This window comes from Rattus norvegicus, chromosome 16 (genome assembly GCF_036323735.1).
Source record: "Rattus norvegicus strain BN/NHsdMcwi chromosome 16, GRCr8, whole genome shotgun sequence".
In the NCBI taxonomy this organism is placed as follows: domain Eukaryota; kingdom Metazoa; phylum Chordata; class Mammalia; order Rodentia; family Muridae; genus Rattus; species Rattus norvegicus.
Window position 1 is genome coordinate 7285185 of NC_086034.1, and position 16062 is coordinate 7301246.

Below are 16062 nucleotides of genomic sequence, written 5' to 3' on the forward strand. Positions count from 1 at the left end.
ACTTTGCATATTCAGAATACACAGAGTGGTTCTGTGACAGCATTGCTATCCAGCCAGCACGATGACTAATGGCATACGAAGGCCAAGTTAGGGCACAAAACAGGCATCCCAATGCCATTGGGAGGCCAGAGGCTAAAGGAATTGAGCACAAGTGCACAGCGGAGGTTGGCTCCGGTACCCTGTGTCCTTGAGTAGACCATCAAAGTAGCAGGAGTATGTGGCAGAGGAGCATGTCCACCTCTCTACCGACAGGAAGCTGAGGAAAGACTTCCTCTAACTCTGCCGTACCTCCAATTGACCCTGAGGCTCTCCCCAGCTTCACCACCAGCACGCAGACCACGCAAAGTTTATCGAGGATCCCTACACCTCACTGAAAGCTCAGCTTTCACTCCCGCTGCAGACTGGGTTTCTACAGAGGCCTCCATTCTGCACAGGAGATGCACATCTCCCTGGGTCTGGGGCACGCCGTCCACCCTGGGACCACGCCATTTATAGTATGATGTGGTTTAGTAAGCACAGCAGACACGGAGGGCAGCACACTTCCCGAGCTTCCTCTGTTGGCAGTTCGGCCGCTGAGTTCCACGCTGGCTCAGATTTCCTCGAGGCCAGAGCCAGGGGTTGCCTGTGCTCAGCCATGGGGGTGTTGAAGGCAGAGCAGTTCGTGCAGTAACCGTGTTCCGCAGGTCTTCACTGCTGTGGCAGAATACTTGAGAAAGCCAACTGAAAGGAAGAAGGACGTATTTGGTTTCAGAGATTTCAGTCTGTGGTAGACTGGCTCCGTTGTTTCAGTCCTGTGGTGGAGCAGAACAGCATGGTAGAAGGGCACAGGGGAACAAGACTGCTCACCATATGCTGGCCAGGAAGCAGAGGGGAGGGGCCCCGGGCAAGAAATAAATCCAAGGCCGTAACTCCAGGACCAGTCCCCTTCAACTAGTTCGTGCCTCCTGAGTTCCCAGCGCCTCCCAGCCAGTCCTGACAGTATGAAGCCATGAACGGATTAATCTGTTGATGAAGCCAGAACTCTCCTAAAAGTCCCACCTCTGGTTACTACTGCCTTGGGGAGCAAGCCTTCAATACACAGGCTTTTAGCAGACACCCAGTCTCTTTCTTTCAGCTAAGGTGATTCTGGATGCATTCTGTGTACTTTCCAGGATGGCACAGCAGAGCTGGATAGCAAACCTTAATGATATGGCTTCTCCTCTGGCCCTGATCATTTGTCCAGTCCCATACTCCTGCTACTGAAGCTCATCTCCTGCCCTCAAACCACCGACTTCCAAGACCTCACCCCAGACTGCTGTCAGGGCAAACCCAACCTCAACTACAGATCAGCGCAGCCCTCCTTGACTGTGTCTCTCCCCCCAGCTTCACAAGCCGATGCCCTAGCAGCCGTTCTCCTACTGGGGGCCACACTTCTCCACTGGAAGCAGGGTACAGCTGTCCAGGTGCCTCTGAAATCCTGCCACACGGCACCGGGTCCACCATAGGGCTGGTCTCACCCTAACCTCACCAGTGAAGTCTTTCCATTGTCTGGAGAAGTGGGAGGAGCTCCCGGGAAAGGCCTTCTTGCTCAGTTGTCAGATTTCATTGCTGCTTTGATCGCTGTGGCCAAAGCCCTGACAAGAACACGTTAAGGAAGGAGGGGTTTATTTTGGCTCCCGGTTTTGGAGAGTTCTGCCCTGCGTGCTTGGGCAGAACATACACACAACACAGTGTGCGAAGGAGGGGCTGTTCACCTCCTTGCAGACAGGGAACAGAGAAAGGGGGTTCTAGCGAAGGGTCAGGGTCAGGGTCAGGGCAGGATGTAACCTCTACTGTCCCCACTTCTGCTGTCCCCCTCTCCATGACTTCCTGATCGTGCAACAGTCGTCAATCAGGTGGAGCTCTCAGAACGTACTGCCCGGCCACTCAACCCTCCGTACCGACACTGTGGGGAACGTTTCATATTTAAATCATAACAGAAGTCTTCTCTAAAGCACAAGATGTGGCACAGTGAGGAGCACGGACACCCTGTCAGCGTAGCCTTTGTCCCTTTGGAGTAGAAGGGCACGTAGATCCTAGATCGCAGTGAGCGTGACAGATGGGATGGGGGCTTTGTCTGCGCTTGCAACAAGGGCAGGTTTTTAAGTGCTTCCTTCCACCAGGTTAGAATTCACCCCTGCACATAGGAGGTATCCTTGGGTGCTGACAGCTAATGTCACCTCTTCTTCGAGGCCATGACGGTAGCATAGCTTCTCCAGTGCACACCAGGCACCAACCTTAGAGTCAGGTCTCCTACTCTGGGATGAGGTGATGAGTGGCAAAATCACTGGATTGTTGGGAGCGATGCCCTTGAAGCCCTCCATTATTGATGTTATTATTATGGTTAGAATTAAGTATGACTGGGTTCATGGAAAATCCCCAGCCAGCTGCAGAAGACTAATACAAATCTGGTGGTCAAGATAAATAATAATATGATAAAGTTCTCCTGCTGACTAATGATATGACAAACCTATGACCTTTCTGACATCCTATCAACATCAGCCGATTCCCTGACCACACGAATATTGTGTCCTTGGCCTGCGTAAATGTTTCACACTTCCCCCCTCCCTCTGTTACCCCTGTTATGGTATAAATTCAACCTTGGGGAAAAATAAAATTGTCGCTTTGATCAGACTGTTGTCTTGGCGTCCTTCTTCGAGTCTCTTGTCCCCCATTCTCTTCCAGGTACCCCCAGCCCTGTCGTTGACACTGGATTCCAAAACAACAGAGAGGTGCCCCTCTATGTGTGTGTGCATGTATGCGTGAGTCTGTATTTATATGTGCGTGAATTTGGGTATGTGTGTCTTTATGTGTATGTGTGTGAATTGGTGTGCGTGAATTTGTGTGTGTATTTACGTGTGCATCTGTATGAGCGTGTATGTGTATGTGTGTGTGTGCATGTCTATGTGTGTGTGTGTGTGCATGTGTGTGTGCAGTAGCAGGGCAGGACAGAACTTTCTGAATCTCTGGAGTGGAAGGATGTCAGTATTAATAACACAGTTTCTCCTAGCGCCTATTACTGTGCTCCACATAGTAGGTGCTTGTGTTGGTAGACTTGTCTCTGTGGTGAACACTTGAAACAGTTGAAAAGAAGGGGAGATCTTTGGTTCGTGGGTTCACAGGGCTTGGCCCATGCTCATCTGACTCTCGTTCCTGGGCCTGCAGGTAAAGAAAAGAATCGTGGCAGGACCGAGCTGATCTGCTCATGGCAGCCAGTAAACCAGGAAAGGAAGAACAAGACCCTCTTTAAGGTCAAACCTCTAGTGTTCTTCCTCCAATCACACTCTACCTCCCAAGGTTTCCATGGCCTCCCAGGGAGAGGGTGGCTCCTGCAGCCACAGCAGCCGCCACAAATCACGGCGTATGAATGTCTACTTGAGTAAGGAGGAACTGATGTCTTAACATCATTTGAGTGCTTAGGGTCACCATGTTGGGCAGTGCCAGTTTATAAGGCAAAGCCCTGATAGCCTTTGGGACATTGAGACATAAACATTGGCAGATAACACTGAAGCCAGTAGTAACTACCGGGCTGTTTGCTCCAGGCCTCAGGATGAAGGTCCAGCGAATGTCAGTTGTCCCAGGCATTCACATTAAGTAGGCTGTCCCTTGGGAATGAGAACACATAGGCCCAAAGATATTTTTGGGTGTGTAGGTCTGGTTGCCAGTGGGCTGGCCTTGAGCCGCCAACACAGGAGTCCAGTGGAGCTCTGCCTCCCTCTACAGGCCATAGTGAGATTGCATCCACTTCATTTCCTCCCTCCCTTCCCCCTCCTCAGGCCGCCACATCAGACAAGTCAGAACAAGGTCCAAGCACGGAAATCAGTTGGAAATCGCCTACTCAAAGTCACATCAGAACAGAGCAGAGAAGGACTTTAAATCATTTCTTTGGCCCTCTTATTACCATTTCACAGCAGAGAAACCAAGGCTGATTGAGGTGACCAGTATCTCTTTGGCTTCTTCGCCCCTGGCAGTGACCTACTGAGCCCACAGATGGGCTAAGAGCATGTGGGCAGCAAGAAAAACAGGAACCAACCGGTCAAGGTCAGACCCTCCTTCTGCTTCTTCTTTTTTTTTTTTTTTTTTTTCTTTTCTTTTTTTCAGAGCTGGGGACCGAACCCAGGGCCTTGCGCTTGCTAGGCAAGCGCTCTACCACTGAACTAAATCCTCAACCCCACCTCCTTCTGCTTCTTATGACCACATGGTAATTTCTTTAAAATGCTGATGGGTGAGGTGAGTGAGTGGTCAAGAGAACTGGACAGCCGTCCACTAAAATCCACAGAGAATGGGAAACAGGAGACCTGCTAATGATCCACAGAGAACAGGGCAGCCATCCCCTAACGATCCACACATATCTTTCGGGCACTCGTCTAAAAATACCATTCCAGCTTTATTTATTTTTAAATATTTCTGTGATAAAATTCTAGTTTTTGAAACCTCTCCTTCGGGGGGGAAAAAGTAAATAGTGAGATTCTGTCAGGAAAATGGTAAAATACAACAAGGCTGTGAATGGTGGTGCACGCCTTTAATCCCAGCAGGCAGGAGGCAATGGCAGGCAGGTCTCTGAGTTCCAGGCTGGCCAGGACTATACGGTGAGGCCTTGCCTCAAGACAAGCACCCAAACTGTTCCCCTTCTCCCACCCCTCCACCCTCCACCCTCACACCCATATACGTTAGGCTTAGCTCTTATAAACAGTAATGAAATGTTTTCTGCTTATTGATTGACTGAATGGATACTGCTTATCTATTTGGGAGTAACTAATAACATCCGATACTTTACCAAGCAGAAAGGTCTCTTTCATGTCCAACCTCATTCATTTTCGCTCTCCCTAGTCCCATAACTCAGTATGGAGGACACTTAGCCAAGCCAGATGGGCCAACCACTAGAAAGTCACACCCTGCTAGGAGTAGCTAAGCTACATGCTGCAAACTTTGTTCAAGGTCAGAAGTTCAAGACTTTACTGATGGTGGTTTCTTTTGCATCAACCTGTAAGTGAGTGGCTTTCCTGGTAGTATCTGCTTAGTTTGTTGTTGGGCACCAGTGAGATATTTCAGGGGATCAATGGCAACAAAATCCTGGACACGAATCATCTCAGCAACTAGGACGCAAACATAGCAGGAGCATGGTCCGGCCCCCACGTCCAGTCATGAATACTTAAGATAGACATTGCAGATGGTGACTTATTACTAGTGTATTGTGACGTGGTGCCCAGCTTTGTGCCCGTGTGCATGTGTGTGCCTGCCTGTGTGCTCATGCCTATGGATGCAGAGGCCAGAGAAGGACACAGGGTATCTTCTTCTATTGTCTTCTACTTTATTCTCCCTCACGGAGCCTGAAGTTCAACGTTTTGCCTAGGCTGGCTGGACTTCCTATGTCCCCATCACTGTGGTCCCAGGCACACATGGCCATGTGCAGCCTTTATGTGTGTGCTAGGGATTCAAACTCAGGTCCTCACACTTGCACAGCGACCTTACCACCTGAACCATCTCTTACTATAGAAAACACAGCCAAAGTTTCACTCATTTCGAAGCGAAAATGAGTGCCACAGTACTCCATACCATCTGCATTAATAGCTTTTCTCCACTGCCAGTTCTCAAGCTGAATTAAAATATAAAGGCAGGTTCAGTGTAGGAGAGCATCCGGCAGCGACAGGTGCTAACACAGCACCTCAGAGGAAGCCAGTGGAATTACCTGTATATTAACAGGGTTAGGGTTACGGGGCCTGGGTTTGAAATGCAACACACATGACCCTGGGTGACCTGTGATAGCCATGTATAAAAGGCCTGAAATGCACCTATGGCTTTTTCTCTTCTTCGTTACAACCACAACAGTGCCATCTAAGCGTGAAGTGTGGTCCCAAGCTTTTACCCAGCAGAGTCAGGCGAGGATGAGGTCTCGCGCACTCCAAATTGTCAGCTCTCCTACACTCAAGCATTTGCAAATGGTTCTGTGCTGCTCCTTGAGACCTCTTAGTCAGTACTGTCCCTGACTATTCAGACTCCACTCTGTACTGAAGCCCTCCTCCCATCACACAGATCTGTCATATGCCCAGCAGATTGCCTTCTTGTAAAAGAGATTGTCGGCCGTAGAAAACAATACAGAGGTGAAGGAGGAGGAGGAGGAGGAGAAGGAAGAGGGGGGAAGGGGAGGGAAGGGGCGAAGGTTGGGGAGGAGACGGGGAGACAGAGAAGGAGCCAGAGACAGGGAGGGGGAAAGGCACACAGGGTTATCAGCATTTCTACTTCTAGTTATATTCTAAAAAGAAACAAAAGCAGCTAGAGAAATAATTTTAGAGCTGGTAAGATGGCTTAGTGGGTTAGGGCATAAAGATCTGAGTTCTACCCCAGGGACTCACATGACAGAAGGGAATGGCTCCTGCTTCCGTGTGTGTGTGTGTGTGTGTGTGTGTGTGTGTGTGTGTGTGTGTATCTCAGAAGTCTACTGACAGCTGTTTTCCTCTGAGTTCTGGGTCTCCTCAGCAAATGTCTCTTGTGTCCAGAAAGGTGAGATGCTTCCACTCCTACTTCCTGCCCCCATTCTGAGCATTTTGACAAATTACAGGATGGTGGGTTGTTTTTTAAAAACTGCGATTATTTTTTTCTTTTCTTTTTTTCGGAGCTGGGGCCTTGCGCTTGCTAGGCAAGCGCTCTACCATTGAGCTAAATCCCCAACCCCAAAAACTGCGATTTCTTATTTATATATTCTTTGTTTTAAACTATTAACAAAAAGTAATTTGTAAAAATGGTTTCATAGTTAAATATAAAACCAGGAGCAATTTACTTAGTGGCAGACGAACTTAAGTTAAAATTCTTAATCAATTACACCAGTAGAAGTTGTCACTTTGCAACCTGTGTAATTAGTAACCACAGCAAATGCTAGGATGTGGAATTGTCTGTTTAAATAGAGGACTGGGCCCGAGGCTGGCCAGCCTGAGACCCTCCCACCGTGCACATCAGCCCAGTGTGAGTGATTCCAGCTGGCTCTTTGTAAAGGTCCATTCAGGACAATATGTGAAGTGTGTGGCTGACATGGGAGGCCATGTGATTGCTCCACATGCAAAGCAGGTATGACCATTTAAAAGCACATCCTGGGTTGTACGGACAATAGGTAGCTGGAGACAGACAATGCTTGCTTATTCCGATATGCTATAAATAGATGGCTGTCAAAAGCATCAGAGATCCACATGACATTTAAAATCATCTCATTATTAAAGGATGTTTTGACTGTGAGATAGTTCTGCTCCTGACAGTGCCCCCACTCCACTTCAAGGGAGACGATGAGCATCAGTACCCTCCACCTAGAGTTGCTTCAAGTGTGGCAAGCTAGCCACCGGGGGAAATGCCCAAACTTTATCTGCAGACAGAATGCTATCTAAAAAGCACAGACGCAGGATAGGCAATTGCTAAGTGTCGATACCTGCACCGACATGACACTGAGATCTGGGCGTAAGCCTGCAGGATTAAAAAACACACATGTGCGGGTCATTCGTGTTAAGAGAGAATGCCAATTCTGTAGCTTTATTCACCAAATATATACCTGAAGTTGACCAGGTGGAAAATTCCAGGAAGCACAGTGGGAACACCCCCCCCCCACCTTAAGGCTTCAGTAACAAAAGACTGAATTTGTGCCCCAAATTTACTGGGGAGAAATCCAGGAAGACCAGCCTAAGTCCCAGGAACAAAGACTGAGAACAAAAGACAGGAACGAATGGACCAGGTGTATGCCCAGGTGTGTTCCTTTGTTAGGAACAAAGGCTTCTGCATTCAGGGCTCAGCAGGGGTCAAACACTGCAGGGGACCCAGGAAGGTCCAACAGCTAAGCTCTGCCAAGTCAGGGTAAGCTAGTCCTTCATAATTCCTGCTTCATTTAAGGTCTGTCAGATGTTCTGGGATGGAAGGCTGTGAATGAAGATAGACACTCCAATGTTATAAGGAATATTGGACTGGTCAAGCAGTAAGCAATCTATGTTGCTTCTATGATTTTTGGGAGCTGGGTCCCTGTGCTTCCTGAATACTCAAATAATATTTATTTGTTCTCAAATGATAGGGTTGCAGACTACATAGTTATAGTCTCACAATTAAACTTGAGGTGTTCTAGATGTTAAAAGATGGTTTTAGGATGGTAGTCCAAGTTAAAAATCAAAGATGATACAGATGATATCAAAGATGGTACGGAATTGTAAACTCATTAAGTTGGGATAGATGATAAAATACTTTACATTGCCAAATATAATGGACTAGACATTATAAATATATATTATACCTCATAATTGTTATAATTGTGTTCAATTTATATGAGAGAAAAGAGCCTTTTATTGGACTAGAAAAGGGAATTTTTGAGGTTTGGTCTTTTGTTTAATGCTAAGACCTGGTTGCCACACAGACAAGAGTCTGCACAAGAGAGTCTACATGTAGACCCAAGTGATACCATATGACCCTGCCCCCCCAATTACTACTGATTGGTAAATAAAGATGCCAACAGCCAATAGCTGGGCTGAAGAGACATAGGCAAGTTTTCTGGTTCCTGAATCTAAGGGTGCCGAGAGAGAACCACAACAGAGAGAAAGACACCATGGGTTAGGAGTCAAAAAACATGGCCCTGAGGCCTGGCCAATTGGACTTAAGAGCAGTCCAGATGAAACATAGTAATAACTCAGGGAAATAGATTTTAATAGCATAGAAGATAGGTATTTGCCCAGCTCTAGTGCTGATTAAGGCTTATTATAAACATAAAAGTTGTGTGTGTGTCTTTTATCCATGAACAAAATGGTCAAAGTCAGTGTAGAAACCCCGGACCAGGATTAAACATTTCCACCACACTCACTACCCTGCAACTATGACAACATGGCCTGAACCAGTTTTGGGTGCACAGTAAAACAAGCTGTCCTCCAGCGAACTCTCAGTGATAATCCCCTATTTTACCATCTTAGAACTACAGAGCATTCAGTGTGGGAATGATTAAAATCACATACATCTGGGGGACAAGCACAGGAGAGAAGTGATTATATAATTTAACCTGTCAATCAAAGCAGGGAATCATCCAAACTGTTTCACTACTAACCAATGTCCCCCTTTTCAGACCCTGTGAAAAGAAGCCCTCACAATAATCTGCAGCTCCTGGGTATGTTGTCCCAAGTGGCCTCCTTCCTAATCAGGACAATGGCGTCCCTGCTGCTTTTGCAATGAGCCTTTATTTCAGTTCCTTGAATAAGAGGCCATGAACCTGGAAATCCAGCCTAGATTTCAACCAGTTTAACGCCCAGACTAGAAACCTATTTACGATGAAAAAGTTAAGAGTTCTACCTTATGTAAAATCGTGACACCAAAACCTTTTAATGTAAAATTTTAGTATTTGGTGGGATAAAAGCTTCAAGAAAACATGAATTTGCATGGTCTCATTTTATTAGCTTGGCGATGCAAGTCATTCTAATGAATTGATTCATTACAGTACTACAAAAATCATTGGCTGTGCCTTCAGACACATATGTGAACACAATGATGTAGGTCTTCTGTGATCAAAAGGGAGCAGAGTCCCAAGTTCAAGCACCTCAGGAAAGAAAAGCATGAGCATGAGAGGAAAGAACCCTTTGAAGAACTGACTAGAAACTTCACTCTGAAGTGTGTTGTTGTGAAAGAAAAATGAAGCTTCTACTCATGATAGTTTTGTGTTCTGACAAGGAACCACATCTAAAATGAGAACTGACAGCTGAGAGATCACCTGACCCCGTCCATCACTTTGCTGTACAGATGAGTTATCCATCCACAGGCCCTGTCAAAGACGACAGAGCTCACAAGCAGAGCAGATACTCTTACTGGTTCTCAAAGGTGTTCTGGAAGCGTCTGGGACTCCAGTCACATCTGAAAGACCTTGGGTTTTTCTGTTTAATACGGGGCTAATAGCTGGTGCTTCTATAAAGTTGCTCGGTTGCTTTAAGACAAAATCACATCCACCCCACCAGGCACTCACCACCAGTCTGTCCATGCTTTGTCTCCTGAGGTGTTTGAACTTGGACTCCTGCTCCTTTGTGTTCACAGAACACCTGCAACAAGACATCTGCTGTGGAATGCAACAGTAGCAGCAAGAAGGAGGAGAAGGAGGAGGAGGAGGAGAAGGAAGAGGAGGAGGAGGAGGAGGAGGAAGAGGAGGACGACGACGACTGTTAGTGGACTCTCCAAAACCATCGATCTGAGGAGCACAGACAATCTGTGTCTCCATGTAGCTCCTTCTCACCAGAACCACCTTGCTCCGCCTGTTTGAGTAGCGGCTGTTTTGTACGGTAATTTGGGAGACACCAAACAGCAGTGAGATTTCCTATGAGAACTGTCCGCCGGAGATGCAGCCCTGCACTGGAGCATTTGCCCAGCGTGAGCCAGGCCTTGGGTTCAACACCTTCCCACCTCCCCCAAAGAATGTACTGGACAACACACTTCAGACAACTTTTAACTTAGTCTCAGCCTAATGGTTGCCTAGAACCACACACTTCTCTATGGTTAAAAAACCTGGTTACACATTTTAATTTAAACCTCCAATGAGTGGATACAATGCATTTATTGGCCATTTCTTTTTTTTTTTTTTTGGTTCTTTTTTTCGGAGCTGGGGACCGAACCCAGGGCCTTGCGCTTCCTAGGTAAGCGCTCTACCACTGAGCTAAATCCCCAGCCCCCATTTCTTTCTTTTTAAGTACATTTTTCTTTAGTTGTATGGGTCTTTTGTCTGCATGTATGTCTCTGAACTATGTGCATGCCTGGTATTTAGAGGTTAGAAGAAGGAGTCAGAGCCCCAGGAACTGGAGTCAGGCGGAGTTGTGAGCTGCTATGTGGGTGCTAAGAATTGAACACGGGTCTTCTAGAAGAACAGCAAGAGATCTTAGCCTACCAGCCATCTCTCCAGTCCCTTCTGGCTTTTTTTAGTTGCAGGAGCCATACCCCAAACAATCTGCTGGATAAGCAATGGATTTTCAAAACTTTATGCATTCACAGCAAAGCTGTGTTTACAAGGGAACTTTTTAAATTTCTGAATGGGTGAATCTAACTTCTTGATGCTCTCAGACTGCAGTGGAGAAAGACTAATAGCCATCTGACATACGTCTCTTTCTTCAGGGGAAGAATCGCAGCAGGGGTACGTGTTGACTTGGGTTCTGTTATGTGCAGTGTTCCTAGGTGTGCATCACGGGCGTGTCTGTTAGAGCTCACCCTGTTGTAGTCTGCACTCCTTAGGCCTAACGCCGACACAGAGCTGTGCTACGTTACAACTACTGCGTATGAAGATCAGCCTCGCCCGTCTGAGATGGATCCCATCAGGCATTTCAAGAAATCAAGGCCGTGATACAGAAAGACTTGTTCCCACTGGCAACTATTCACGTACTTCCACTTGCCGAGTTAGCAGGCCTTGCGCCTCTCGCTGCCGCCAGGGGTACCCTCCGTCGGCTGTTTCCTTTACATTTGTCCTGACATAAGGATGCACAGGGCGTTAGGCAGCATTTCTTTTACCATTTCACTTCAGACGGTCTTTCCTTCTGCACTAACTGGAAGCTACGGGGAAACCGTGGCCTCACAGTCTAACAGCAGGACTGTACTCTGTGCATGAAAAGTAACAGAAGTGACCGAGCACAGGACAATGCGATCACGGCGAGCCCAGGCTGACTGGGTGTGGGAGGAACTGGAAGTGCAGCACTGGAAAGGCAGGCTGCCTCATCTGAACCCACCATGGGCTGGAGAGAGGGGTCAGAGGTTGGAGTGTGTAGTGCTGTCAGGGAACCAAAGTTTGGGTCCCACCACCCATGTCAGGTGGCTCCCAACTGCCTGTGACTCCTGCTCCAGGAGATCCAGTGCCTCTGGCCATCTTGGGCAACGATTCTCACATGATTCTCACATGCACATACCCACACACAAATGTACATATACACACAATTAAGAATAAAATCATAAATCTTAAAAAATAAAAGAACACTCTCAGGACTGAGCGGATGATGTTATTTTCAGAAAATGAATTTTCAGATATTCAAATGATGCAACCAATTGAAGGAAAAACCATCAGTTCACAGGGCTCTTCCTTAAATTCAGATGGACAGAGAGGAATCCTGCCAGTCAGGTAAGCATGGAATCCAGGGCTGATGTGTCACAGGCTCACTTCTTCACGCCGAGGTCAGTGGCTGATGTAGATCACACCCATGAGGCCATCCACAGGATAGTTGCCCACTGAGGAGGTTGGTAACTCTGCACCGGATCCAGCCACCTGGGCTCAGCCCCCGCTGTTCTGGATGTGGGTTCTGAGAGCGTCCTCAGCACTTAACTAACCCTTTGTTGGTTGAAGGAGCTGGGACTGTTTCTCCACACATGAACTGATCCTAAGAAGAAGAAGAAATGCTATTGGCCACCAGCTCTTTGTGCCACAAATGCATTAGCATCACTTTCCTTTGTTACAGAATCAATCTGGCTATAGTTTTCCCTGTTCTGTCACCTTACTTTCTTTCCTTCTTTCTTTCTTTTAATGCTAGCAATGAAAAAAAATCAAGATGTGAAAATTTGGGGAAAAATCCATTCATAATATTATAAAAATGCCAACAAACTTAGATTACAAAGTTTAAGTCTTATGTACCAAGAACTAACTGTTGTTCAGAGATGAGCTGTGTGCTGTATGATTGTAGCCCTCGATCTATCCAATAGATATCAGTAGCTATCCCAGTTGGCACAACTGGAGACAAAGGAACATTTTAAAGACTTATTTTTCTTTTTTACTTATGTGTATGCGTGTACCCCACATGTGTGTGGGTGCCTGTGAGGGAAGAGGAGGGCACCAGATTCCCTAGGACTGGAGTTGCAGGTGGCTGGAAGCCCCCATGTGGAAGATGTAAATGCCCACTCCTTTGGAAGCTCTTAGCCACTAATCCATCTCCCCAGACCCAATAACGCTTTATTTTTGTACAGAGAACTGGTGTCTAAAAGTATGCTGGTGTTTAGCCCTAAGGCCACTAGTTAATAAGCAGTGTCACATAAATATCTTAACTAGGGAGCCACCAGTTCCCAGAAATAAACATGTCACGCCTTCCAAGGTTTTACATTAATCAGTTCAATATCTGGTCATTCAAATACATAAGCTCTTCAAATGAGTAATAAAAAGAATGTCTCTGTGTTTCCCAACACAGACCTCCAATAGTAATTATTTGTAAATGAAGTCCAGGCTCTGATCTTTCATCCTGGCTTATTCCAGCGACCACAAGAACTTTCCCAGTCACTGCACATCTCCTACAGAGTGATCCCCCACAGAGTCAGCCCCTAGCCTGTCCCTGTTGGTCTTTGTCCCATAAACCATTTTAATATAAAAATGAATCATTACATTTTATTGTCTAAATTAATAACAGCTTCTCCCACAAAGTTCTGTGTTTTGTCCAACACTCATTTTAGAATTTACCCTTCAGACTCCAAAGCTCTACCTAAACTTTGGGTGGGAAATAAAGGCATTTACCCCTTTCCTATTGCCATTCTTACTGGATACAAAGGAACATGAAACTGTAACACTGCATCCAGGAATTATATCTCAAACTGGGTAGATTCTATACATAAGCCAGGCAATCAATATCATGCAATCTTCTAAAAATGTCCTAGAGCTCTGAACAAACTAAACTAAATATTAAATGCACGAGAAATCTCAAAAGGAAGAACATCAATGAAATAACCTTCATGATAATTTTTTATTCCTGATTAAGTCGCCAATTTCATTACAAAGCAATTTCTTTATTGCTCCTTCCAAAGTGATCATAAGTTACATAATTTAAACTTGAACAAGATTAGCAAACAGTTACTGGCAATTTTTAAAGGCTTTGTAAAAATAGCCCTTCGTTTAGCACAGGGTTAAGAAACACTCTTCTAGGCTGGGTGTGGTGGTGTATACCTATAATCCCAGCTTTTGTGATGCAAAGCAGGCAAATCTCTGTGAACTCAAGGCCAGCCTGGTCCACATAGTGAGTCCCAGTACAGCCAGGGCTACATAAAGTCCCTGTCTCAACAAACAAACAAACAAACACCCAACACTCTTCCACACTTTTATATCAGACAGGCTGCTTTAGGCCTTTGTCATTAGCTCACACCACCCATCCCTTTTAATAGACCCCTTACTTTGTCATAAATCACTTTTATAATGAGTGAGCAGCTAGGACACGTTGCCACATCTTCTCCATTTTCCAAATCTTCCTACAACGCAATCAAACAACATGTAGTCAGCATCGCCTTTCGTCAACTTCCCACAAACCTCTCCTACGTCTATGTACAAGTCTTTGGTTAGGTAACAGCACAAAAAACTTTCCCCCAAGTCTCATCTAGGGAAACAACAAGGGAGATTAGGTTGGTTCGATCGCCTCCAAAACCCTGGGGTACAAAATCGAGTTCTCTTCTTTAAAAAAACCTCCCAGGAAAAAAAGATTCTAAAGGTGGGGCTAGGGAGAACAGCGCCAGTAACCAGACCCTGTATCCTTGACAGCTCAGGTTACTACTTTAGGGGCGGAGGTTCAGAAGAACACGTGGATGACTGAGCCTTCCCAGGGACGCCGGAAGCGAAAATGCGCAAGCTCTAGGAGTCGCCGGCCAGCCCTTTAGAGTACCTTGGTGATGGAGAAGTTATCCCCACAGGGGCAGGGGTAGAAATACGTCTCTGTGTCCTCGTCATATTGAAAGTCCTCGATCTCCACCTCGTCATGAAACACCGCCATGGTCACCCGGTCCGGACCGCATCAGTTTGCCTAGCTGCGCCCAGGCAGGGTAGGCCCGGGCGGCCCTCCCTGGAGCAGGAACAGTCACTTCCGGACGCACAGGCGATGACGTAACTTCCACCGCCGCGGCCAAATGGGTGACCTGGTCGCGGTCACCATGGAGATAGCGCTGGAAAGATGGCGCTTCCTGCGCAGCAGGGTTGCGCAGTTCTACGTCCACGGCTGCCAACGACCAATAGGGTGAAGGGCTCCCGCACATGGGGGCTACGTCACTTCTGGGCCCGGGGAGTTTGGGCTTGGGATATAAACGAGTGTTTTATGCTGGTGGTGTCGTGTCCTCCATCGCTGACTTCAGAGAACATTTAAAGAGTTGATAGAGGCTACTCCCTCTTAAGAGGGGGTCAGTGAGACTCAGGGAGCCACACAGCGTCCTCTCCAGTCCTCCTCGACACACAGCGCTCCTGCAGTAGCGTTTCAGGCGACCTTGAGCTCTGAGTGACGCCTGGCCTGTTATGAGTTCCTGCCTGCAGGTACACCGCTACCTCTCTCACCCCAGCCACCTTCTGATACCCCGATTGTGTTGTAGAGGACCAAGATCTGCAAGACAGGGACGAGTTCTAGCCGTATTTTCAATATTCACTGCAGTGGCGGGTGCAGTAGCCATAGAAACATCACTTTTAATTATTGGGGTTTTTTTTTGTGGGTCGCCTATGCGTTAAATGTAAGTCTGTTGATCCTGGGGTTCAAAAATCCATTTTATCCATTCTTAACATAGATTCAGAGACTGGCATCTTGCCCCAGATTACATACCTAGGCCATAACGAAGGACTTGGCTGTCTCTAAAGCCAAGTTCTTTATGTGAACTTTAGTTCTTGGTAAAAGGAATGGTGTCCCTGGTAGTGTAGTCAGCGTGCAGCCTCTTCTTAGAAGCTAGAATCGAAATGCAGATGAGAAGCGCTTTGTTCTGAAAGCTGCGAGGGCTTGTTTGGGTTATGGCCAGGGACTTTAGAGCATTGTTGTAATTATTACTAAGCAAGTACTCATCTCACTGGAGGAGTGCAGTGTAACTGGATCAGAGTCTGACGTGAAAGGCTAGAAAATTACGGTTTTTTTGGTTCTTACTTCCTCTTCTGAGAATAGATCCTTTGGAATCCAACATTTGCACAAGAATTAACAGTTCAGCAATCACCTTTAGCTTATGTAGTTTACATTTCTAATGGATGCTGTATTTAAGTATGTACAGTTGTTTGCATGTTACCAACTTTGTGCATGTTGAAAGGACACTATACTTTGAAGCCTTTTTGAAGTGTGAAAACCTAAAGGCAGAAAAGCCTTTGGGAGG

At 46.5% G+C, this 16062-nt stretch overlaps 2 protein-coding genes across 8 annotated transcripts in view; one reads left to right on the forward strand and one right to left on the reverse strand.

The window, feature by feature from the left end:
* Positions 1-9395: 9395 nt before the first annotated feature.
* On the reverse strand, positions 9396-14812 carry Dph3 (diphthamide biosynthesis 3). 2 transcript variants are annotated; one of them, NM_001134850.1, is given in 3 exon segments: positions 9396-12362; positions 14131-14205; positions 14613-14812. In NM_001134850.1, coding segments are annotated over 3 exon segments (249 nt in total). In that variant the 5' UTR covers positions 14721-14812; the 3' UTR covers positions 9396-12296.
* Positions 14571-16062, forward strand: part of Oxnad1 (oxidoreductase NAD-binding domain containing 1) — a 29070-nt gene continuing 27578 nt past the window's right edge. For 2 of the 6 annotated variants that reach the window (XM_006252624.5, XM_006252625.5), the window contains exon 1: positions 15110-15250. Coding sequence is in view for 1 of the 6 variants with exons in the window: in NM_001107295.1 (NP_001100765.1) it covers positions 14706-14769 (64 nt within the window). In the remaining 5 variants the exon portion in view is untranslated. Of the gene's footprint in view, positions 14770-15109; positions 15251-16062 lie in introns of those variants that run through there. The other 4 variants (XM_006252626.5, XM_063275356.1, NM_001107295.1 and 1 more) reach the window with 3 other exon arrangements.

Bases quoted from the DNA above. Each gene is read 5' to 3' on its own strand.
- Dph3 (XM_006252668.4), bottom strand. From the start codon at position 14,720: ATGGCGGTGTTTCATGACGAGGTGGAGATCGAGGACTTTCAATATGAC. The intron at 12,363-14,612 runs GTACTCTAAAGG...TCTTCTTCTTAG, and splicing joins ATAACTTCTCCATCACCAAG to GATCAGTTCATGTGTGGAGA.